Source organism: Falco biarmicus, chromosome 10, assembly GCF_023638135.1.
Source record: "Falco biarmicus isolate bFalBia1 chromosome 10, bFalBia1.pri, whole genome shotgun sequence".
Classification (NCBI taxonomy): Eukaryota; Metazoa; Chordata; class Aves; order Falconiformes; family Falconidae; genus Falco; species Falco biarmicus.
The window spans coordinates 29,508,891-29,535,171 of NC_079297.1; the positions used below are offsets into that span (position 1 = coordinate 29,508,891).

At 36.8% G+C, this 26,281-nt stretch overlaps 1 protein-coding gene across 8 annotated transcripts in view; it reads right to left on the reverse strand.

Moving 5' to 3' along the window:
- ZNF143 (zinc finger protein 143) overlaps nt 1–26,281 on the reverse strand; it is a 41,865-nt gene that overhangs the window by 2,320 nt on the left and 13,264 nt on the right. For 6 of the 8 annotated variants that reach the window (XM_056353686.1, XM_056353680.1, XM_056353682.1 and 3 more), the window contains 14 exons: nt 26,011–26,141; nt 25,119–25,211; nt 24,562–24,645; nt 24,255–24,335; nt 22,903–23,099; nt 18,920–18,994; nt 14,556–14,675; nt 13,490–13,565; nt 11,520–11,645; nt 8,309–8,488; nt 6,963–7,190; nt 5,587–5,735; nt 3,747–3,908; nt 2,802–2,948 (listed from right to left, as the gene is read on the reverse strand). In XM_056353686.1, coding sequence (XP_056209661.1) covers nt 2,802–2,948; nt 3,747–3,908; nt 5,587–5,735; nt 6,963–7,190; nt 8,309–8,488; nt 11,520–11,645; nt 13,490–13,565; nt 14,556–14,675; nt 18,920–18,994; nt 22,903–23,099; nt 24,255–24,335; nt 24,562–24,645; nt 25,119–25,211; nt 26,011–26,134 — 1,842 coding nt within the window. In that variant the 5' untranslated portion in view covers nt 26,135–26,141. The remainder of the gene's footprint in view (nt 1–2,801; nt 2,949–3,746; nt 3,909–5,586; nt 5,736–6,962; nt 7,191–8,308; nt 8,489–11,519; nt 11,646–13,489; nt 13,566–14,555; nt 14,676–18,919; nt 18,995–22,902; nt 23,100–24,254; nt 24,336–24,561; nt 24,646–25,118; nt 25,212–26,010; nt 26,142–26,281) is intronic. The other 2 variants (XM_056353687.1, XM_056353688.1) reach the window with 1 other exon arrangement.

The following is a 26,281-nucleotide window of genomic DNA, read 5'->3' on the forward strand; positions in this document are numbered from 1 at the left end:
CTCAGATAAGGCTTTCAAAAGTCATGGTGGCTGCTGAATTACATTTTAACACTGGTAAAGCAAACACATCTTCATTTTTCTTAACTCTCTTGCAGAACAGTCAGCTCTTTGGACCACCAAGTGACATTAACATATATTAAAAAAGTGTCTGTTTACTGCAGAATCCTGACTATAAAAAAAGCAGTCATGATGATACTGTTTGATTCTACAGTAGTTTAGAGAGGAAATTTTCTTGCAGTTGCAACTGCGATGCCATAAATGTATCTGGCACTGCCAGAAGCAACATCAACCAACCCTGAATAAAGAGAACTGGACACAACTTTGGGAGAGAATCCATGGAGTTTTCTAATATGTACACCATGAACATATATATGCTGATGAGAATACCAAAGACAACCTCAACCTAACCTAACAAAAATGTAAAACTGGTCGTTACCTATTGGCTCAGAAGAAAGATGTATGAGAGTGTGAAAAGTAAAACCCGATTATTTGACAGATGGATAGACCTAATGGGACAGTTCTAAATGTGGCTTATAACTTGTTTTCACAGTCACTGGATATCACGTTCTGGAGCCACTCAAATCAAGAACAGCTCTGTTACCACCTCTGTAACACTTCAATCTGGCTGTCAGGCCATTGGTTTCTAAATACTGATAGAGCCAGTAGATTCATTTATTAGTATCAAAGAACAAAAGAAAAACAACCAACATGTCAGGAATAATTAATAGTATTTAAAATTTGAATTCTCTCTCTTCTATTTGTATTTTATATTTTAAGTTCACTTAATATAAAGTTACTTCACCAAAAGCTTCACTGCTGGTAACAAAAGAGGGGCATGTGTAGAGAGTACCTATGTTTATCTTTCACTCAAAAGACACACTGCTGAGGGTGCAGGTTAATAGTTTTTTTCTTCCTGTCATGCAAACAATTGCCTTCTGATATACTTTCTTTTAACGTGCAGTTTTGATTACTGCCAAATTAGCTCAAAAGCCTGGAATTCAGAATTAGGAGATTCTTGATTTCATTGCTCTTCAATCAGCACCTGACTTGCTGTTTTCCACTTAACAAAGGGGAAAATAACAATCTCTTATTCCTGCTTGAAGATATTAACACAATTCCTTTCAATCTGAGCTCTTAAGAGAGTACCGTGCATGCATACACATGGCCTGCAGCCTTCATCCTGAGACAAACACTGAAAGGTTTTGATCTCTTATTAGTTTCAGCAAATATGAAGAGACTGAAGGAACCAGACTGAAGTTGCTGTTACTCCCCATGCAAAGTTTTACCCCTTGGAAATTAAATCTGGGAGTGCATTGTCTGCGTTCCTTTTCCTATTTGAAACTATTTCCAAGAACACATTAATTTACGCTGCTTAATAGTGATTTGTTTAGAAACTGCTGAGCATCTCCCCTCTGCATAGCCACACTGATGTTCTTTTCTACTGGCACTTGTCAAGGGCAAAGGCCCGTCATGCGAATCATACTTGAAACAGTTGCATATACTCTGCTCCCTTTGAAATTCATAGGTTGTATCACATCCATGATATTTATCCTCCTCCTAATTGTATACTGTTTAAGGATATATGGTTCCTATGATTTTCCATGTCCTCTAGAACAAAATGCACATCTGTGGTGACAACCAGACAACAATAGCATCAAACCCACAAAGTGCTGAGTCCCAATTCCACAGTAAATTTGAATACAAAAGTAGCTTCATTACATTCCCACTGGACTTATGCATATAAAGCAAAGAATCAAGAGGGCTATGAGGCAGATCAAAAGTATCAGGCACTTTGCAGGACTGCTATTACTATGCAACCCAAAACTTAAACTAATTCAACTTCTTCTGTTTTACTTTGAGTTTAAATATGGCTTCTGTCATTGGAGTGGCAATTTCCCTAAGAACCTTCAGTCATTTATTTGACCCTTGACTGCAATGTCATTTAAAGAGATCAATTTTTAAAATACTAAATCTTTCAGATTTAAAATTGCCAAAAGCTTCTATTAACCAATCATCATATGATTATGTATCAAAAAAAATACACACAGTTAGTTTAATGTTTGATTAAGGTAGCATATTGGCCATCGTTTCTGCTGGAAGTTTCATTCAACCTTCTAGTCAAGCCAAACTTCTGTCTGAATAAACTATTCACAAAAATACTTGTCTAGGTTTTGGTATTGGTAAATTTCTAGATAAAAGGTTAATTTAATTTGTACTTGATTTCCACCTTCTTTTAAATTAGCCCATTTGAAAATAAACTCTTTCATACCTAGAAATTACTCTTTCATTACAGTGCTTGAACAACGTTGGGAACTATTTACAGAGACTGTTGCTTGTACTGTGCTGGTTTGACACAAACAGAAGGTTACTATTTCCAGAGATTTCTGATTATTAATCTTTCTACATAACTTGTTTAAACTTTTTTGCTATTAGCATTTCAAGGCTCAAATAACATAAATTCAGTAATTTTATCTTCATATGTATCAGCTATATATGTAATGCTGAAGGATGAATAAAAGCACTTTCCCACTGAAAACTGAGTCCATGAATGATTCAGTTGACCTGAAGTTGGGCCTTCCCCTAACACCCCCGTTTTTTGGAAGTTCTACAAGTAGATTTGAAAAATCAGGTGCCTATTATTGCTTGTCCTAACCCTATGTATTATCTAAAATATGAGATCATACGGTTATGGACTATATTTTCAGGGGAGCCAAGCTTATTCGAATCATTTTGCTACGTGACTAGGAGCTTCTAGCTCTAGAAGTAAAAAACATTCCAAAAGCCATTTATCACCATCTTACCTGTACTGCAATTTGTGTTCCATTGGATGTAGCCAACAAGGTAACAGGTCTAGTTTCTGTAGTCACTAAATGGTGCCCATGTTGCTGATGCCCCATTTCTGATGAAGCACTATGAAATGCTGCTAAGTCTTGAGCCACTATAGCAACCTTCAAGACCAAAAGGAAGAGAATCAACTGGATGACAGATCTGTTACCATTACTGGTCCTGTACAAGAGTTATCTTCAAAGTTGCAGTTAAAATCAAAGCTGTGATTATTCATAAGCTTAATTTTATTGTGCATAAGATACATTTTTTTAAGAAAGGTTGCCATCACTGTGTTCTCAAAGTTATCTATTAGCTCTCGGTATATAAATATCCTTGGAACCGCAAAGAAGTTCAATAAATGTGCCTATAAGCCTGTGATTATTTATACATACAGAACATGGTAATTAATAAAGATTTTCATGTAGCACATTTTTAGAACAGGGAATGCATTGTAAGTTAAAAGATTAAAAGCATCACTGTATTTCTACTTTAAAAGTTAGCTATTGTATTTACATATTAAAAACAAATTTACAAATTTACAGTCCTATGATATTAAGTGATAAAGTTAGAGTTCACACTGGATTCTATTCTTACCTCTGCCACTCATTTACTTTGTGACTCTGGGGAAAGCGCTTAGCATTTCTACATCTTATTTTACATACATCTAAATGAATTACCAGACTGGTACCCCAGAATTTTTTCTTGGTGCCCAACTGTTTTAAAAACATTCCGCTCTATGTTGATGTATAGCACTAGAGTAGAACACATGGTATTCTTATGAGGGGAATGCCACAGCCAGGTGCTGAAAACTACTTTACTTGGATAAATCTATGTGAATGATAGAACTGTGATGGCTTAGATGCCTATTTTATGTCATCTTATAAAGGAACAATGCACATGTACACAGGATAATATCCTACCTGTTGTCCTTCAGTGCCTTCTGCAGTAACCATTGCTACAGAATGTGTTCCTGCAGAAGAGATGACGGCATCGTGGGCAGGGACTGTGATGGTGGTGCCATCTTGTGTTACCATAGTGATAGTATTGCCAATGGCCTGCATATCTGCCTGGGATATGTTGACCTGAAACACAAAATAATTCCTGAAGTAAAAACCAGAAGTTTTGATTGCTGCCTAAGTCATACCCAAGTCTTAGCTTTTGGCAACATAACATGTTTTTAAGTAAGGTTTGAAAACAAATCCATTGTTCAGCAGGAATACTCCCTGCTAGTTCCGTTTCTTCATTTGAAACAATATTTGTAGCAATTCAGAACAAAAAGGCAACTTGTTCATAATAGCAGGGAAAAAATATTTTAATCCATGATCACAAGTAACGTGCTGGCCAAAAGATCTCATAGCCATTATTCTACTTCCTGACCAGCATGCTCATGCATTCCTTGAGAATCACCATCATTCTTTGGTCAAGTCCTCATCTGGGACAGAGTCCTCATCACATTCACCTTACTCACTGGGACTTAATAATCTATGACCTTTCAGACAAATTTACCTGTTTACAGAAATAAAATTATGGCTCTTAGTAATTAGAAAAAGGATGCACACTTGCCCCCAGAGTCTACAACTCCATGTTAATCAGATCATATCCCAAATAACTGCATGATAGATTATCTATGCATGTGTCTTACACAATGGACAGCGTGATTCCAGGTAGTACCACCTGACATACTTCGATCTTAAGGGAAATACTAAAGAGGCCTATGAGGGATTAGGATTTAAACCACAAATAAGCAATTAATAATAAACAAAAAAAGACAGAAATTACTCATGCCTCCAGTATAAATGCATTATGGCATCAGATAAGTGACTTGATGTCTGAATTACAAGGTAATAAGACATCCCAGAACTAAAGTCAAGCTGAAGGATGATTTAAATAAATGTGAGAACTTCATGTCAAGGCTTCGGCGGGCCTTCATTCTAGAGGGTAAAAATGACAGCTACTTAGTATTGCTGCAATGTTCAGAATGGCAATATAACAGCCCCCTTTAATATTTAACTTCCAATTTGAATTTAGAAGATATCTTCCAAATGCTACTCACATTTCAGCTATCTTTCCAGGTGAGATATAAACTTTTCCCATATGCCTTCAATATATTGCCATAGCTAAACAAAACAGCTGTGTTGAAATCCCCTCCCAATGAAATTTCAGATGAAATCCTTAAAAAAAAACACAAAACCATGGGAACCCTTAAAAAAAATATCTGTAAGAATCCTGAAAAAAAATATCCACAGGAATTTTTAAGTGGAGGTACTACCAAAGCATTCCTTATTCTCTTGTTTATGTTAGAAATGGTAAGAACTGCAAAGTACCAAAGCAGGCACCTGGACTAGAAAGATTTCCCACCCTGCCGAAGTGTGTGCAGACAAGACGACAGTGAAGATGACCATCAGATATTAACAGAATACTTGGGGCATTCTGAGAAACCTCAGAAACTTGGCTGTATATATAACAAATGTTAAAATAATCCATACCTGCTTTTAAGTGTGACAAAGCCAGCCAAAAAAGCTAGCTTTGTATTAACATAGTTTCAGATGTCAGGATATGTGGTTTGATTTAGTATTCCACAGGAGGCCCAACTATAAACATATCCTGACCCAGCTCTAAAGAAGCTTCTTTCCTTAAGAAACCCATGTACATATTTATCAAGAATCCAAACTGGTTTTAGAAAGCACATGAAGTATGTGCAAACACCTCCCTCAACACTCAACATGTTTTTGCCAGCTCTTTAACACTGTGGACACTTACATGTTGGGTTCCATCCTGGGATATTAGTGCTACTTGTTGACCTAATCCTGACTGAGTAACTGTAGCAACCTGTGCAGAAATTACATCTTCTCCCTCAACACCTGTCACATAGGTTATCTGGGAGCCTTTGAGAACATCTTCGCCTTGACCTGTTTGATACAAAGAAGAGAAGAGGATAGTTTACATACTCTAAATGTTGCCAGGAAAGCAAATGAGGAGGATTAAGTGCCAGCCTGGTTTGAAGATTTTAAATACTCCATTGGAAAAATATTAGTGGAAAGATGAGAATAAAAGAAGGAAAGATACCAAAAGCAAGTCAGAAAGTCTGTTGTCTTGGGAACATGGGATATAATCTCTCAGCAATGAATTTTACCACACATAAATACTACACATAAAGAAAATATACATCCTTTATAAGCAAATACGAAAATGGTGACAAACATTTCTAATTCATTAAATGTTAACCTAAACTCTCCATGCAAACACAACTGGCAGCTTTTTAGAAGTTATTAACATACAGAAAAACAGTGATGCCTTTGTGTGAAGAATTAAGTTCGTTATCTTAATAAATATTTAACCTCAGCAAATGAATCTTACAATTCCCTTAAAAGCAGAAATTAGGAAAGACTATAGCAAATCTACTTGAGGCATTCAGTGCAGTTTCCCACATATATGTAGTAAAACAACTTTTCTGAGCAAAACAGTTTGTGCATGTATTTCCTATCTTCAGTCACATCTAAAAATCACAATATGACAAGTAATATTTGTCCTATCACAGTACTTTCTTCAGTCTGATCTTTTATAGTCATAGGATTCAACATATTCTAAGGAATACTGCAGCACATGAGCTTGTCTTTGCCTCCAGGACAGTTTACAGAAACCACTATTAACCACAGCAAAACCAGTACAGTATCAGTGTGCTACAAAGACAGATTTTCCTTTTCTCAAGGCAGTGCCTTTACTCCTGCACAAGACCCTGTCACCAGCCACGGCGTTATATTATACATAGTCTTTCAAAAATCCCTGACAAAAATCCAGTAGGCTGCAAACAAACATTTTAGATTCTCTCAGGTCCCTTCCCTCATTCATGTTTATAGCAGTTTTGCTGGGACTGCAACTCAAATTTCTCTCTTATCCCCAGGACTGCTGTAAATGAGTTTATGATCTGGTCAATTACTCTCTCAGTTTCTGTTTACAAGTTGCCTACCACACTAAACAGTCCTACAAAGAAGTTAAATAACTTTATTAAGTACTGCACATTTTTATCTTTGCTTTTCTTTCTTCAGTTATACGAAAAAAAACCTGCAAAATAGTATCCAGCCGATTTTTTTTTTAATTTTTTTTTTTTTACAAGAGATCCAGAGACTGAAACTAACCTGGAGGTGGCTCAAAAAATGCCTCTTGTTCTTCTTCAATGGGCTCTGTATCATTGTGTGCTGTCCGCTTGTGCATGGCAAGTGTAGAAATCTGCTTATATGTTTTCCCACAATGATTACAGTTATATGGTTTGGAATGAGTATGTACAACATGATGTTTGTATAAACTGGAATACTCTGTAAAACGTTTATCACAACCAGGAACTGTACAGACGTAGGGCTTCTCCCCTGTATGGAAAAACAAAAGGGATAAAGAGAACTTTATCCAGGATGCACAGAAAAAATTGTCAACAAATTATATTTAGTGACACACCTTCATTACCAACCATACTTCAATTTCAAAGGCAAAAGGAAGCTCAGGCTCAAAAGTTTATCAAGGCAGCCTCTCAGTGTCTTTTTTTAAAAAAATACTGCCAGTAGAAGTTGGGCCCTCTTTTTTCCCTATCATTCCATCTACAACATCCTTCTGATGAAGACAGAATGATACAGGCTGAAAGCTGTGATGTCAGTTTAGCATCACATTGAGAATTTTGTTCTTTTATTACTAGAAGCCCCATATTTTCCTCAATAATCAGGTATGTTAATACACTAGTACAACGTCACTTCTGAGTCTGTAAGCTCTGAAGGAATCTATAGGAAACATATGTTTAAACAGTTACGGTTTCATATATAAAACCACCTTTCATTTAAAAATCAATGAAACAAATGTCCGAATTATATTATAAACTAAAAAGATAACCTGAGATACAAAACTTATTTCTATGAAACTTGTCTGTGCTTCTATACAATATATAAGGATACCAACAGGATATGGCTGTTACTGGCTTTTACATTTTAGAACCTTTGAATTTGTGCCAATTATTTCTGCTGACTAACTCTGACAATCAAGTTGGGTAAGAATTTTTACCTCCAGTCTATAAAAGGAAGGTTTTGACCACTGCTCCAGCAGCGAGGACACTATAGCTGGGATGAAAGGGTGACTCACAACGGTGAGCTAACGTCAAGCTCAGACTTATGCTTTACTGTTGTTTATTTAAGAAATAGCTCACAACAGAGGCAAGCCCCAGAACAATATTTAGGATTTAGCCCAATGCCCACTGAAGACAAAGGTTTGGATTTGTTTTAAAGAACTCTGTATCCAAACCACAATTGACAGCAAGGTGGGAAACCTAACTGCTGAACTATCCTCAGCTGAGGGGAGATGAGGCCCAAACAGAAGTACCAAGCCAGATGGTATAAACATGACTATACCTAATTACAGTGCACCAAAACAGTGTTCACAAGGAGAATGACACAGCCTCTCCCAAGCAGATTCCACTTCAAAACACAAAACATCACTCATATACCTGTATGTATTCTCACATGATTCTTATAATTAGTTGCACTGGCAAAAGCTCTCCCACATCCTGGCTCTGTACAGTAATAAGGTCTTTCGCCTGTATGTGTCCTGATGTGAACCTTTCTAATATTAGATGTTGTGAATGACCTGCCACATCCTTCAAATGGACACTTAAAGGGCCTTTCACCTGAAAAAAAGAGAAAAGGTACACATGCAAAAGTTACAAAAGAACAAAACCTCTAAATTAGACTTAGACTGAATGTAGAGATCTAAAGCTACCTAATTCTCTCTTTGAGACTTTCAGTCAGGAATGCCATCAACATGCCACAGCGGAGTGTTTCTACTGTTTAGCTCAAACTGGCAGAATTCAGGAAAATCATACAATTTGTAAGCTAAATTATAAAGCATTGAGATTAGTACTTTATGATGTATAAAACTAGACTCAGTTGGTTGGAATAGTTTCCACATTGTTCATGTTCTAACATGTATTTAACATCCGCCCCCCCCCCCCCCGAACTCATCCATACATTATCCAAAACAAGCGTATCATACTATTTGCACATTTGTCAATTGTAATGCATAAAATGAAAAAAATATCTTCATGGTTTAGCATACAACTAAGATACAAATGGATTAGTAAAACTCATTATAGAAAGCACTTAACCTTACAGAAGAACCACCAACTTTTTAAGAGACAGCCCTGGAACTCGAATTTCAATCCGCAAAACCAATACAATCACAAACACAGGTTTTTTTTTAAAATTGTCTATTCATGTAATACAAATTTGAGCACAATCATTTGTATCATTGCACCAAAACATTTCACCAGGAAGACTAGATAAGGCCAACCCCTGTCTAATACCCCAGTACTCCTGACCTTTTGGATCTAACAAAGCACACACAAGGGGACAGCGAAGGGGGTTAACTCGAGCCACCTGATGAGCCTTCCAGTTGTAATTTCACACTTCTAGAGCTAAAAGCATTCCACCCACTCTACAGTTTACCAAAGAGCAAGAGAGGGCAGATTACTGCTACAGATACAACATTAAGTACTTAAGAGCTAGGAAAAAAAAAACAAACCCAAACCCTGATAGAGACATTAATACCACGAAACTCCAAGCTGTTAGCTCCTTGGCAGCGGAAACTGTAATTCAGTCCTTCAGGCAGCTGTTTTGGGAAGGTTTTTCCAGCCAAGGCAGTGTGTGTGTACTAAGCTAACCTCCTCAGTGTTGTGTTACCATGGCTCCCCTAATCCTGGCTTTAGCACAGGACCTCAACTCATGCCTGAAAGGAGGAGGATTGCTCCGTCAACCCCGCCCAACAACAAACCCTGCATTAGAAACCAAACCAGATTGCTCTTAAAGAATGCTGGCAAGAATGTCATCCCACGGGTTGAGGAAGCCAGACTTTTAAGTTTCTAATTTGCTAGAAAAGCGATCTGTTTCCAGGTGACTGAGATTTCTAGCACTAGAAATGCAAAGCAAATCAGAAGCCTTCAAGCTCTACACCACAGCAGGTATGAGGAACCACCCACACCAGCTTTTTTGACACCAGCATAGCGTGTCTAGGGAAGTCACGGAGCAACCCAAGGCAAGCATTTGATGGCAACAGAAAGCAAGACTGGACTGCCAACTGAAAAAGAGAGGAAAAATAACTTTTGGCTAAACCAAACAGAACGAAAGAAGAAAGCAAGCGCTAACCCTGCTCTACATGAAAAATGACTGAAAAGGTTTCAGAGCCACAGGAGATCGAGCAGAGCCCAGACTTGCCTCCATCGGGTGCACTGTTGCAGCTTGCATTGGGTATGAGAATACGCTACTCCATCCATCCACACAAAGGACTTAGTGCAATTTTCTTCTCATTCTTTGGCTTCCTGCAACTACTCATAAATCTAAAAAAAGACACCCCTGAACTTCGGTCCCTGGACTGCTGGGAGTTTATGATTTTGTTATTAATATACTTCAAATGTGTAAATGGTTACATAGGGCTGGCTCAAGTCTTTTGTCTCAACTGCTAAATTAGATTAAAGCGATTAGATTACCGTACAACTTCTATGGCCATAAAGACGTAAAGAAAACAGTCTACTGCTAATGAAGTTGCTGTCAGTACTACAGAAGTATTTCTGTTCATAGGCTGTACTTGATGTACTATGTAACATCAAACAGTTCTCTACTAGAACTGAAATCAGATGACACTTTTATGTCTTCATCCTGATGACCAATTTAACATGAAGATAGCACTAATCCCAACAGACTGTCTTTGAATATGTAAGTCCAGGAAAGCAGAATTATCTCAATGTACTCGAGTTTCAATAATTTTTATTGCCTGCTTTTATTTCCCCCTCCCCTCAGCACTGTTCTTTTTAATCTGAGAAAAATCTATTTCCTTCGTTCTTTTTTACTCTCTAAGATTCAGAAAGTTCAGTGGAAAAACTTGTTGGCGTTCTAGCAGGCAAGGAAATATACTTAATGGAACATATTAGTAAATGACAGATTATTCTTCCTACATCTAAGTTTTTTTTCTTCTTGAGATCTCAGGAGCAAAGGAGACCTTGTGCAAACTTCTTTACACGTGTGTGCATGCACCCATAGAGTTTTGCAGAGTGTAGTGTACACTGTCTAGAACGTATTTGTGTTTTGGCTTTCAAATGAATCTTTTTTTAGACAAAACCTAAGATACTTTTTTAATGCATTTGGAAGTTTTAATAACAGTGGTTTTCTATAATACTTTTGTTCATTTTTCTGCTGCAAGAAAGGAAGGTAATCATGGTAACAAGCTCAGAGCCATCAACCTTCATGAAGCTTGCATGCAAGTTATCTTAAAGCACCAAAACTTAACAACACTGATCCATTTCTATAAGGCAAGCCATATTATTGAGGAAAAGTTCCTTGTTCTGTTACAGCCGCAAATGAAACTGTAAAGGCATCAAGTGACTCAGTGACAGTGTAAGTGATGCACTGCTAAAAGTTACTGCATTTGCAATAGCAGTGTGAATGCTCAAGCGCTTTTTCCAAGAAAAGCATGCTGGATTTGCAGTAAATGCTTACCATGCTAAAATGCTGTTGAGCTCACTGGGCTTCAGAAAAAGAATATACACAGGCTGATTTCATAAGTATAAAGTCACAGAAAGATCAAAGAGAAGAAGAAAAAATCCACCTAAGTGAATTAACAAAAAAAAAAAAAAAAAAAAAAAAAAGAAGGGGGGGTGATAATAGTACCTGTGTGGGTTCGGATATGTTTCTGCAAGTCTCCTGAAGTTTTGAATGATTTGGTGCAATTTTCTTCTGTGCACCGGTAAGGCTTTTCACCAGTGTGTGTTCGGACATGACTCTTTAACCCATACCCTGAAGACCAGAGAAGATGTTATAATAGTATAAAACTAAAATTAGGATACTTGTAAACCATCACCATCAACAGCTGTGCTTGCCGTTCCAATCAGGAAGCTACCTGATGAGTAAAATTTGCTCTTTCACTCTTTGCAAACTCTTTGTTCTACCATACAGAGCAGGAGAACTCTAGATACAGTTTAGAAATTCTTTCATCCTTCATTTGTGAAGAAAGTACACTTCCATAATGCTTCTCCTTCCCTTCAAAAGGATAAACTGTAATGATTATAATGTGGGCAAGTATTGTCTTCTGAGAAAGCTGTATGCTCTGTAGTCCATCTACTTTTTATCTCTTACCACTACTGTCATCAGAATGACATTTAATTATTCATTCACACAAAAATCAGTACCATTAATGAAGTCAGCAGTAAAAGCTCTATTGCTATCCAGGCTCTAAACTCCTGATTATTTTAAACCATATTACAAACATCATCACATACACAGGTGCCAACTGATAGCAGTCATGGATGCTCATTCCCTTTAAGATTAACTCTACCAGTCTAAAGGAAGCTTGGGTCAGGCCCTCCACAAAATATTTTCAAAGAGCATTTTACCAAGATATTCCTTTCTGCAGTTCCCTGAAAAGATCATGACTAAAGAGCCCTGAAACAGACATTTTAGAAAATGACCTTGAATTTTACTTGTGTCCACAAGTGATGTATATATTTCTAAAAAATAAAGTAAGTCTGTAAGAAGGTGGCGCCTGCTTTAGTTTCAGTGTGTTCTCTCCAAAACAGCTGAAATTCCTATTCCTGATGTTTTTAAAAACACAAAGCATGTCTACCAAGCTAAGCATTTTCATTCTTCTAAAATGAACTCAATTTCACAGTCCTACCCAGGAGAGCTCTTAGTATTTAAACTGAGAGCATTCAGTACTTAAAATGAACCTTATCAAAGGCAAATATTGCTGAACTACACAACGGCTCTGACCAAAAATATGGTATTAATAGACAAACGGCTGTTACAGCAGTCTGTTCCAAGGGAGGAGAATATTACATTATGTAGTTTTGAAATCCCTTAACAAACTATGCAATTAGGTTTAGGTACAAAACTTTTAAGTATGGTTGTTTCCCTTTTGACCTTTCTCACTAGCACTTCTTTTGCTTGTTTCTATTCAAAGAAACAGTATTAAATGTATTAGACCAGATTATTTTAAAACACCTTTTTTTTTTTTTAATTAATAGAGCTTAACTTTTCCAAGTATCATACTTATTTACATACAAAGTAAAAAAAAAAGAATTTGAAACAAGTTTTGCTCTTTCACTTTCTTCCACGTTTCATTCTTCATAATTCCATTTTGCACAGTCAAATTCAATCTCAGGGAGAGCATCATTTATGAACAGAGTAGTCTGTCCAAATGTAGAGTTCACTCATGAGAAACATCACTCTGATACAAATCCAATAAACAACACTTAAAACAGCATCTTCCATCAAGCTTCCTTTCAAATTTAGACTAGCTCAGGTATCTACCTCTAGTGAACAGGTTCAGCTTCTTATGAAACCAGCAAGTTAAATGAGGCGGATAATGTTAAGAAGGGCTGGTTTTTTTCCAACATAAAATCTGACTGTAGCACGACAGGTAAAGAGTAAGGGGAAGTGCCAAGTGTTTCACTTATTCCTCCTTCAGTACCTAAGAGTTAAATCCTCCCTCATTTCTATATGCTACACTAGCTGAAATGAGTATTTTTTTTCAGTTCTCCCAACCAAGTTCTTTACTTCGCAGTTCAAAAAAGGCAATATTAAAAGCTTACTTTATACAGGGAGAAACACTAAGAAGCAGGAGGAGCCCATCTACAGATTACCTGTTGCAAAGGCTTTGCCGCATCCAGGATGCTCACACTGATAGGGTCTGTCTCCTGTGTGTGACCTTTCATGCACCTGTCAAGACATCCAGTACACTGACTTACTGATCACTTCAACACAGAAACAGTTCATTCTCAAAGACAACATTTTATTTCTCTTCCTAAGATTCACATTCAAGTGTCTTATTTTTAAATCGGTGATAAAAAAAACATGAAATATGGTAACGATGTGTTCCCTAAAACTAAAGATGTCTCCTTCCAAGGTCTAACCTGATCCTTTCATTCGGTTTTGCAAAAAACATTTCTGTAAATACACACACAGTTGCCATCATGGACCTACATTAAAGACAGTATACCAGTGTGTTCAGAGCTCACTCTCTCAGATTTTTGACTCCACTGAGCACTTGTTATGATCCTCTTGTATTGCACGAAGCCTCTGCAGCAAGGACACCATTTTAACACACAATCCAGAGAGTCAATTACTCACTGACTCAGGAGACAGGGCAGCCCTGCAAGGAGTTTACCTCATCAGCAAGTGATTATCTCAGCCTAAGCGGGAATGTGAACAGCTCTACACCCTTGCTGTTTCAGTAATCTCTTCACTTAATTTAAGAGAGGAAGAGAATTAAAGAGTTGCCACCTGTAAAGAAAAGATGCTCCAGCTTTTCACTTTGAATGTTGGATTGTTTTGAAGCGTCAAGACTTTTTCTTATGATGGCAAAATCTTTCAAAAATTGGAATTTTTCCATCATCATGCAAACACGTGAAGTAGATTAAGTGAACACTAGATTTCAGAATTTCTGTGACACTATTGGTAGAAACTATCTCAACAGGAGGTTTCTTACATGCCAGCAATATAGGAACCTAACCATCCCATATATAGGATCCCACACCTGAATCTATCCAGAACACCAAGCAAAATCACCTGAGCACCTAGGGCAATGAATTATTGTAAAATCAAACAGCACCATTGCAACTGTCTCTATTAATCTGTTACTTTAAGCCACATAATCTGTCAAAAAAATCATGCCTGTTAACTAACAGCACTGATTTTACATCTCATCACCTTCAGATGGTGAGCTGTTGTGTACAGTTTTCCACAGCCATCGTAATCACAGCGAAAGGCTTTCTCTCCACTCTGCTGAGTTTTAGCGGTCACTCTTGTTCCATGTCCTTGCAAGACAATCTTAAGTTAAAAAAAAAAAAAAAAAAAAAAAAAAAATCGCCATTAAAAAACTCCCCCACAGTGGATCAGAAAAAGTTACACACTATTTTGCTATCAAGTCAGAGCTGATACGGACAGGTTTCTTTTGTCTCTTTGCTCTGCCCTGTATTTCATAAGTCCTCAATAAACTAAAAATTAACAAAAAAGCGTAAATTCTGATGAAAGAAAATGTAAAACATAACTTGTAGCTAGCAAAATCAAATGCATGCATCAATTAGAAAAACAATGACAAAATAATTTGAAATATAAGCCCAGCAGCAAGATGACCAAATCAGTAGGCAGAAGAGGCTTAGATTACATTTAAAGCGCTAGATCTGTTCCTAAGGGACATAAGCCATAAATCACACCATCTTCAACGATAAGTTCACGCAAAGGCCAAACAATAATTAAATGCACTTATAATGAGCACTTTTTGAAAATGAAGGAAAGCATTTTGTACTTTGTCAGTGATGCATGTGTTTCGATCAAACTAATTGAAGCAATTTGAGCTACATTCCAGTCTCCTTTCTGTCATGACACAACAGGAAAATACACAGAATAGCTTTGTAATACAACTTAAACCTCTTTTAAAGGCTTCTTTATACACCAACATGCAAGAAACATTCATACAGACTGAAGAAAGAAGCAGAAGCCCAAAAGTAAACATTTTGATACAACTATGCAAAGTAATCGAGACTATTTTAAAAAGTCTTTCTTTTAAACTAGCCCCTATTTCTTATGGATCCAATTCTATTCTGGAATGTCAAATGAACATTTCACAGAATGGATGAGGTGAGCAGGCAACTCTGAACATCTTCAGTCTAACGCCCCCTGCTCAAAGGAGGGTCAGCTGCAGCAGGTTGCTCACAGCAGTATCCAGATGGGTTCTGAGTATTTCTAAGGACAGAGATTCCTGAAGGCTGGCCACAGCCTTTACATTTCCAACTATTTCTTCTTGGTAAGTATGAGGTCCAGCAAAGTGGCTTACCTCACCAGCTACTCAGTAACCTGCTTTAGGTTGCCAGTTGCCATCCCTGAACTCCAGAAATGTCCTGGATTTCATGTGCCCTGTTGTGATGCTCTCCCGACAGATACGGAGGTGGTTACAGTTCCCCATGAGGACCTGAGCCTGTGAACATCAGGCTTCTTCCAGTTGTCTGAAGAAGGCCTCATCATCTTCCTGATCAGGCACTCACAGCAGACAGCCACCACACCACCATCCACACTGATCTGCCAGCTAACTGGGACCCATCGGCTTGTACTGGCTCATCACCCATCCCAAAGCAGAGTCCTGTGCAGTCCTGCTGCTCTCATGTGGAGGGCAGCTCCCCCTCTTCTCCTTCCCCACATGGCCTTATTAAAGTGCCTGTATCCGTCCGTCGCAAGCACTCCAGTCATCTGAGCTATCCCACCACATCTCCCTCATCCCAGCGAGACTGTCACCCTGAACTGCACATAGACATCTAATCGCTCACTCAGACAGGTCAGAAATTTGATTGAGAATACCCTTCCTATGGATTCATCAGGGAGGATGCCCCATTACCTTCAGACTGCTCTTAAGACTAAACATGCAAAGTTGCATACATGAAATTTTTAAGCAAGTGAAATGTGCACCACCACCACTTCAGAAAAGTTTCTCTGGAACCACGGAAAAAACCATAACCTCATGAATCCAGAAATCCATTACTATTACTATGGTTTAACCTATGATATCATTAATCCAAAGTCACTTTAATACATTAAGGATGATGAAGATGATGTTTGGCTGAGCACATGTGCTTAAACATAGATTTGTTTTTTCTATCAGTAAACCTGTTAGTATTTCTTTGTTGTTTCAGCATCTAGAAATATGTATACAGTTGCTAAGATCCACTATAAAGCTGGAGTATACCAAAGTTTAAAAGTAAAACAGTTCCATAATCAATGTGCTATACTATACGTAAGGAAATAACCAGACATAATTTTACCAATATTAAAATTAATACAAACAGAGGGGGCGGGGGAATAAAACAAATAGAACAGCAAAGAGATCAGTTTAACATCACAAGCTTTTCTTTGTTCAAACTGTCTGCAGAAGTATGTGTTTCTTCACAATACATCAGTTGGTATGACTTGAGGATTATTAAGAATTCAGTTAGCATTACCATTTGACAAGGACAGACAAGAGTATTAAAATTACTGTTCGTAGAAGATAACACACTCTAAAGAAACTAAAAAATTCAGATGTTAGGAGGTACAACATCAGAAGAACATAGCAAATAAAGCACCTTTATAATAACATGAAACTTGTTGGGAGGAATATTGTACTTCAAAGTATGTTTAAATAGAGAAAATTTACACCCCCCCCTAATTTTAATGGAAATCACAAATGCATCCTGCGTTCAGACAGGTAACACAGGAGAACAAATAAGGTAGCAAAGATCTCAGCTAAAATTTTTATATTGTATACATACAAACTTTAGTTATGATTCTGCTTTTATTATGAACAGATGGGTATGACAGGTTTGAAAGGTGTTGTGGTTTAACGGCAGGAGCAACTAAGCCCCACACAGCTGCTCGCTCACTCCCCCCTTCCCCAGTGGGATCAGGAAGAGAATTGGGAAAAAGGTAAAACTGATGGTTTGAGATAAGAACAATCTAATAATTGAAATAAAATATAATAATAATAATAGTAATAGGGAAGGGGAAAGGAATAAAATCCAAAGGGAAAGAAAAAAAAAAAAAACCAAGTGAGGCACAGTACAATTGCTCACCATCCACCAACAGATACCCAGCGGGTGCCTGAGCAGCAATCAGCAGGCCCTGGCCAATTCCCCCCAGTTTATGTACTGAGCATGATGCCCTGTGGTGTAGAATATCCCTTTGGCTGGTTGGGGTCAGCTGTCCTGGCTCTGCTCCCTCCCAGCTTCTTGTGCACCTACTCACTGGCAGAGCATGGGAAACTGGAAAGCCCTTGACTTAGGATAAGCACTACTTAGCAACAACTAAAACATCAGCACGTTATCAACTTTATTTTCACGCTAAATCCAAAACACAGCACTGCACCAGCTACTAAAAAAAATAATTAACTCTATCCCAACTGAAACCAGGACAAAGGAAATAGTGCGTGATACCCATTTGGGCACATGTAGCTTTTTGTTTCCCCACGTAGAAATCACAAAGAGGTTTTATGCTTTTTTCTTTGGTGAAAAACCTAACCACATGCAAGTTTGAATGATGACTTAGCAGCATGACATCTGTTCTGTTCTTGTCTTACCTGTGGACTTTACTATATCTAAATATGAGACTATTTTGTCCCAAGTAGTATATTATTTCAGAATGCGTTACAAGTAGGTATCTACTTAAACCACAATATAAACATGATTAAGATTTTCATACATAATTGATAGCTTTGGGACCCTTCAGTTGGCCAACTGAAGTCACCTTATAGGGGTGAGAATTTGAGACTAAGCCTCAATACCATTTGAAATACCAGATTTTTTTTTTGTTTGGAACATATAATGCTCCAAAAGATTGGCACATTTTTATATGGCTTATATGTAAGATGAAACAACCTCCAAATTCACTTTGTTTTGGGGCTGAGGCTGAAATCAATACCGATCACAGTCATCTTGCTTAATAGGCTCTTACTTCCAGATAAAACCAACCAAGATCTTACCTTCCTTGAATTTTGCATTTGGAGTTCTATCCAAAAAAAGCTTAAAACCCTCAATAAAAGTCAGGGACTCTAACAGGGCAAGTGGAATCAAAACAAGTCACCAAAGAGAAAACAGTTCCAGACATTTGCCTGGAATTGCCTCTCTTGCGAAGAAAATAATTCATTAATTGAGTCAGCATTCCTTCGGCTTTAAGGACTATAAAAAGTCAGTTCATTCTCTGGAAAAGAACTTATGAAATACTTATACTCTTACTGATTAAATACTCAGGTCAGCTTGAAAAATCTTAGAAATCCAACATAATCTTAAATTATTTTTTAAGAGAAGCCTTCCCCGCACCCACCCACCCCCCAACATTAAGTATTAGAAGTTCTTTTTAAAGTCCTGTGAAAGAATCTTGTACAATGTGAGAAATATGACCTATCTGCATTAGGTTTGAGATCTAAATTTCCTGAAGACTAACAGCAGACCCTAGTTCATGGCTGCACAGGACTATCTGTCATGCACACTGCTGGGCAGAGAAGACAGAAGAAACAGATGTATTTAATTATTTTGTATTGGGCTACATACCTGCATTTTTTTATCTTGTTCATTTTCACCTATCATTCCTGTGCCACTAACACTGTCATTTCCATCAATAGAAACCTGAAAAATGAAGTTGAAATGGGAAAAACATTTACAAGTTATTTTTATTCATCTGAAAAGTAGAGGGTTGCAGGCAGCACCTGAAGGCTTATTATTTCATAGTTCTCTAGCTCCCTCTTGAAACATGGTTATCCAATAGTACAGACATTCACGTATGAAAATCACCACGTACACCACCTGCACTATAGGATAGGTCAAGTGAGCATCTCAAAGTTGCCTTAGAACAACACAGGAAAGACTGTAAGAACCAAGTATGTTAAATTAATAGACTGACAAAACTATTAAACTGATAAATTTAACACTGAGTTCTGACAGAAAAGAAAAACCAACAAAAAAGTTTACTTTTATAATAGGGGTATATCTCTCACTCCCTGTTAAGCAGAATTCACTTGTTTCAAACAGCACAACTCCTTTGGAATCAAAATACCTAAGACAACATGTTACATCTCAATTTGAAACAAAATTAAATTGCAAAAGCTAACCAAAGACTCGTGTATTGCTCCATAGGTTTATTTTTAAAAACAGTCTACTGGAGGAGAAAGGTATTGCTGCTTTCCACAGAGCTTATAAAAATATTTGAAAGAGTATTAGATATTAATTTGAAATTCTTATTTAAATAAAAATTGCTCAGTTAAAAAAAAAAACCACAACCTCTCTGACATATGTCAACTCAAAGAACAGCATCTTACTAGTCACTGTAGAAAAAACTAATTTGAAGTATACTTTATGTAGTTTCCCATTCCTTAATTGCCTTTGTATTGAGCACAAGCATTCACAATACTCTCTGCATCCATTCCACTCAAGGCTGAGCCTGATGCATCTAAATCTAGTCTGATAGTTTGGCAGAAATCCTGCCTCAGCTGGTATGCTTATGGCCTTTCACTGAGGTCACAGCAGGCTCATGAGAATGTCACTGGCTGTGTAAAGTATCTTGCTCAAACCATGGGCTACCAACTTGGTGACTGAAGATAAACTTGCCCCCTAAGAGGTTTTCAAATTGTTCTTACTAAATTAAAAGATCATGAGCAATATACTCAGCAACTCTGAGTTAAAACAACAAAGAAGAACGTGGCCAAATAGGGACAAGTTTACATTACAGATAATTCTCAGGTGTTTGGTTTGTTGGATTTTTTTTTTTTTTTAAAGAAAACAATAGCCATTCTGGGACCTTCTGCAGAATTTTTGAAGGAAGGCAGGAGAACCCGCACAGAAAGGAGACCCGAATCACCTCATCATGAGCTTCCTGTTGTTAGTTGAGAAAGGAACTGCTGACATGAAATTAAAAGTTCACCAACGCCACTGGAAACAAATGATCCAAACAGGATGTGCATGCATGTGTGCAGACACGCACAAATCCCAGGCATGGTACTTTGTCAGCAGCTGGGATGTTGCAGGAAAACAGGTTACGGATGAAAAGTATGTGTCCCAACCTCTTCACAATTCCATTTATCTTCTGACTTGACGTTCACTATGAGCAACAATCTCTCTTTTCCTTGGTTACTTTGGGAAGAAGGTGGCATTGACCTAGCCCAAAATTAAGAGGACTCTAGTTAAGTCTTTCCATGTGTTCTAGAAGATGTGGTAAAGTAGTACTATGCCTAAAGGAGAAGCAAGGGACAACGAAAAATGTACATGTTCCACCACTTCCAGTGAGCTTCTCTGTAGTCTTCTCTGATCTCTCTGCGTGAGCTCTCTTACAGTTTCTACGCAGCCTACTGATGTTTGCTATTTCTGCCTGTTATATAGGACAGAGGAAGAGAGAAGAACCACTATTCTCCAAATCTGCCTTTAAAATTCTCTTCACTCTTCTAAGTTTTGAAGAGAAAACCTTCAAAGTTAACCAAAAAAATCAAGACACCCAATTTTAAACTTTTTTTTTTTTTGGAGTGCTGGGAGAATTCTGGAAGGATTCCAAGGAAGATCTTGGAGTTCCACCTAAAAGACTGTCTTAGATTCTAAAGTAAGACTTAGTCTGCCTTCAATTAAGAACATAAGAACACCTATACTGAGCCAAACTAAAAGTCAATCTAGTGCAACATTTGGTTTCCAACAGCAGCCAGCAGCAGATGCAAGAGAAGACTGAAGGAACAGGTCAAGCATATAGTGACACATTCCCAAAAATTCTCCCAACATCCAACCGATTTGTGGCTTAGTAAATTCCTGAACTAGAAGTCACATGTTTCTACCCAATAGCCTTGGATATGATATATTTTTCCTCTATGAATGTATCTATTACTCTTGGAATCCAGGGCCTAATTAGCATCTACAATATCCTACAAGCAGTGCCACGGCTTAACTTTGCACTCTTTGAAAAAGCATTCTTGCCTTGTTTTTCTTGAACCTGTCACCTGAGCTTCATCTGATGCTTCCCTGTTCTTATACTGGCAAAGACAATGGCAAGTCACTACTCTTGGTGCCACTTAACATTTTATAGAACTATCATATACTCACCTCTTGTATTTCATATGTTTGGTCATCATTGTTGCCCCTTCCTGTACCTTTTTCAATGTTCTACACCAGCTGCTATGAAAAGTATACATTGACTCACTATGAAGTGTACATGGACATGGAGCAGAATCACAAAACCACATTTCTCCTTTTAAGAGAAAGACAGGATTGTGACAATTGAGCTATTATTTGCTTTTGTACCTCAGGCAGGTGCACCACTTGGAAACTCATTTCTACTGATGTTACCTGAGAGGTTCCAGCAGTACCTTTACAAATAAAGTTCTGAGATAAAAGCTTAAATAAATAGAATTTTTCCTAGACACACACACACACACACACAAGTACACTACAGTAAACAAATTCACATTACAGAATTAAAAAACACAAGTCGAAATAAACAAGACAAAAATGTAAATTTATTGACATTTCTTCTGTTTCTTCACCTCAAAACAGAAACTTATTAGAAACTATGCTTAATATAGCTCCTTGTTAAAAAGGACAAAGTTATGATTGATTTAAACAGGAATTAAACAGTAGCTAGGGGACAGGTAAAAGTTTGTCACTACAGGCCAACTAACCTTGAATTACCTTTCATTTCATGAAATATTAAGGCATAGCCAAACACAACACAATCTGACTGGCTCTCTTAGGATCTCTCAATTACAATAGACAGAAGCATAATGAAAAGAGCAGTGTATAAGCCATTTAATTATCCTAATTGACCTTCTCTCAAAATCTGACAACTCTTAGTGACACTAGAGGACAGATTTTAAAATTTATTCTACTCTTTTTGCAGAGCAACACAAGCACTGATGGTAATCATCCAGCAACTGGGACAATGCTAAACTATAAAGTCGTGGAAGTTGCACCGCCCATTATTATACTTACATCATGCTTTACGGAAGTCTAGTAAAGTAGACATCATGAATTTTGAGCATCATGCTACATTTTACTATTGAAAGTATGATCAAAGAAGTTTTTTCCAAACTTAGTAACTAATGGTCTGTTCTACAGTTCATACCAGATGTTGTCCTTGCCCAATACACCAGGCCCTACTCTTCCCAATGCAAGAAAAGAAATTAAAAAATAAAAATCCAGCAACAGTGCCTGAACAAGAATAATTTATTTTTGTCCTTCTTTCCAAAAAGTGTCGTCTCAAGAGGCTCCTTTCCAATTCTATATTTGAGAGAAAATTATTGTTTAGTTGTCTAAATCACTTTCCAAAGTGATTTAGTTTGACTCCACATCATTTCAGTGTTCAATCTTTTGTTCTTTTTATGCAACAATACCCACTGGAGCTGCTCATGATAGTGAAGCACTATCATTACATTTGATGTTCTCTCTTTTAAGAGTCTGAAGACTCTCTTAATTATCATTTTAATTCTTAGATCACAATTGGCTTTTGCTGCCAAATATTGACATTAAACCACTGCAGATAGAGAAAATGTCTTTCAACATACCTTGGCTGCATATTGCTCCAAAGCACTGATGGTATCTGGATCAATGGCAGCATCTCCTGTATGAAGGCCTGCCACTGTGCCATCAGCTTGAATGGCTAAAATCGTATCTGACTGTGGCATTTGCACTGTGTGGTGAATATAGGCAGTAGTTCCATCCTCCAGCTGGACGGCTTGTAATGCACTCTGGTCATAACTGTCTGAAAAAAGTATTACAAAGTGTTGTGAAAGAAAAGGAATAGCAAAGTCTGCATGTTACACAAGAAACTACTGCTGTTTAGGAAATGTCTCCTAAAGTCACTTGTATGTATGAGATATATTAGTGGCTATAGCCCTCATATATAAGAAAAACAAACACTTAAATTACCATGAATAGCACTGATGATTTTTTTTTCAGGACAACATCTCCCATAGCTTTATTTCTGCACACTTACAAAAGTGCAAACCCAATATTATATTGGTCTACTTTTATTTACAAAGGAAACCAGGAACACAAATATGCCTTCTATTTCATATCCACTCGTAATAAAATGAAAATAATGTAACTAGTGTGCTGATGTCAATACTTCAGATTTTAGAATTCATAAATCTGATCATTTCAAGAACAGATTCATAGAAATATGCAAAAGAAACACATAAAATATAGGATTACGTTTAAGGAAGACATTCTTTATTATATTGTCTCCTCTACTATTGCTGATTGTAGAATGTAATTCTCGTCATGACAGTTTAAACAGACTTAAGATATCTACTTGTTCAGTTTTTGGAGAGAAATAGTACTATTTCCAAGACTACTGTAATCATCTTCTGCAGAAATCAAAGTAATCATTTAAAATAAATATGCTTGCATTCTTGACTGTCAGCTAACTACCTAATGGCAAAATCATCAATAGCACGATCTCTAAAATTGTCATAATATAATAAATATTATAAATAATTATTAAAAAAATTTTAAAAATAACAAAAAAGCTCTACATTCTTCAGTTCAAGAGGGACTGACTGATTCTTACCTGCTTTTTCTTCTCATTTTCACATGTAATTATTGCTGAAATCTCTATAAGCACTTACATTCTCTACTAACATGACATATACTTACTTTAATGTGACCCTGCACTAAAAAAAAAGGTGAAACATTCTGGTTTTGATTCTGCTTGTAGCTGTTACATGAGGCCCAGATAAGGAACAGAACCAGTCTAATTTCAACCATTTCCAGATGAAAAAGTTAAAGCAACAAGTACTCCATTGGGAATCACACTAAATGATGTCATAGTCTAAAGAGAGTACCGCATGTTATACTGCCGAAGTTCTGTTGAATTACAACGTAATAAATCACACTTAAAAAAAAAAAAAATTACCTTTTGAGGTGTGATGAATAAATGCCGTAGTTCCATCTTCCAGCTGAACTGCTTGTCCATCTTCGAGACGCAAGCTGTCCCCTGTTTGGAAAAAAGAATTACAATGCTGCAACAACAGTTTGAAAAACCCATTAGCTGGAAAGATTAAATACTGAATACCTGGCATTACAAAATACCTAAGATCTCTTCACAACTGTTTCCATTAAAATAAGGAATCAAGCTATTCTAATGACTCTTAATTACTTTCTATCATTATTTATCAGTAAAATATTATTTTAGAATATATTACTTGTATTATTACACTTACTGCTTTTAGACATGGGTACATGTTGAACATAAGCAGCAGAACCATCCTCTAATTGAATCACTTGGCCATCCATTAATTTACCATCTGAAATACACGAGTTAGAATTCTTAAAATATGTTCTGTATGACACATCACAGTTTAAACACACAGCTGATAACTTTCTGGATCAAAATATCAATAAATTATCACTGAGAAATGATGTTTGGTTAAGAGTAAGCACAGTATGACCATACAGACATTTTGAAATTCTGGGATAAAAAAAATGAAAAAGGGTTGATGTCCTATCCAGCAGGCTGAATGTTGATATTCAGGTTTGAAGTGTAAAGGTCATCTCACTTTTGTTTGACTTGTGTTCTGCATGTGATACCTGTATCTTTATTAGCAGCAGAAATACGTATTTTATAGTATTACTGTAATACTTGTAATTCCCAGCTGGAACTGGAACTTCATAAACACTGTATGGATTTTTCCTGACTTTATAATCCAAAGGGGTTTACAATCCAGAAGCAGGGTTAAAAAGGGGAATATGAATTAAATACCAAGAAACTTCTAGTCACCTTTAGAATTGTGCTGTATGTAAGCAGTGGAGCCATCAGCAAGTGTAACTGCTTGCAAACTTACACCTTCCATGTTTTCGATGTTGTCGCCATCTAGCAAGGAAAAAAATTTCATATTCAATATTACCAGCATCAAACCCTAAAAATCACAACTTAACCACCTCCATAAAAGATTATATGTCCTTAATGCATAATGACTTCAGAAATAATAATAGGAAATAATTTTTACTTGCTTTCTGATTTTTGAACCTTGAACATATACTAGGGTCGCATGTTCAAGATTTTGCTCTGTAAACGTGACAGCTAGAATGTTACTTTCCTTAACGAAAAAACTTACAATGCCACTGAATAAATAACTACAAAGCCCAGGCTTTAGGAGAAATATCAATTAGGTCATGAATGTCAACAGTGAAATAATGATACATATATACTTGTATTGATTATTTTGTTTTGTACACTACCATTTGTCAATAAGATGCTCAAATCTGTTTAAAGTAAAGCACAGATATTGGAAAAAGTTTTTAACCATGTAAAATCATAATGAAGCTGTCTGAAAATACCAAGTTTAAAACAGTCCTAGATCACCAGCCTACTCTAAAACTCAACTTGTTTAATACATACTTAGATATAAACTGATGCTACAAAGTATAAAACATTAAAACCATAGTGAGAATAAACTCGGATTTTATATCTCCAATCTTGGCATATTTACACTCCTATTACCTTAATTAAGAGATCATTTCCTTTCAGAATTAAATAAGTGACCATAATAAATCTCAGTTAACTAAGAATAATTTCTGTTAGATTTTTCATTTAGAATACACAATGTGAGTTTGAGAGTTTTATCTGCATTTAAAACAGGAAAGACACAATAATGTAAACATATTTTAACCTGAAGGTTCACCTTGCACAGCTACAGCTTCTGTTAGACAAAGTGTCACATGCTGGGCCTCCATTCCTCCTCCAGAAAATTCAGTCATTCCCTGAGAGTCTCGATTTATCTGAGCTAATAACATTGTCTACCTAGAAAGAAAGTATTCACAAAACACAGATAGAAAATTTAGATACAGAACCAGAACTAGTTTAAGACAATCCAAGTTTAATTGGTTTTTTATATAGCTGCCACAAAAATTCTATGTTACCTTCTGTATAAAGATGCAACA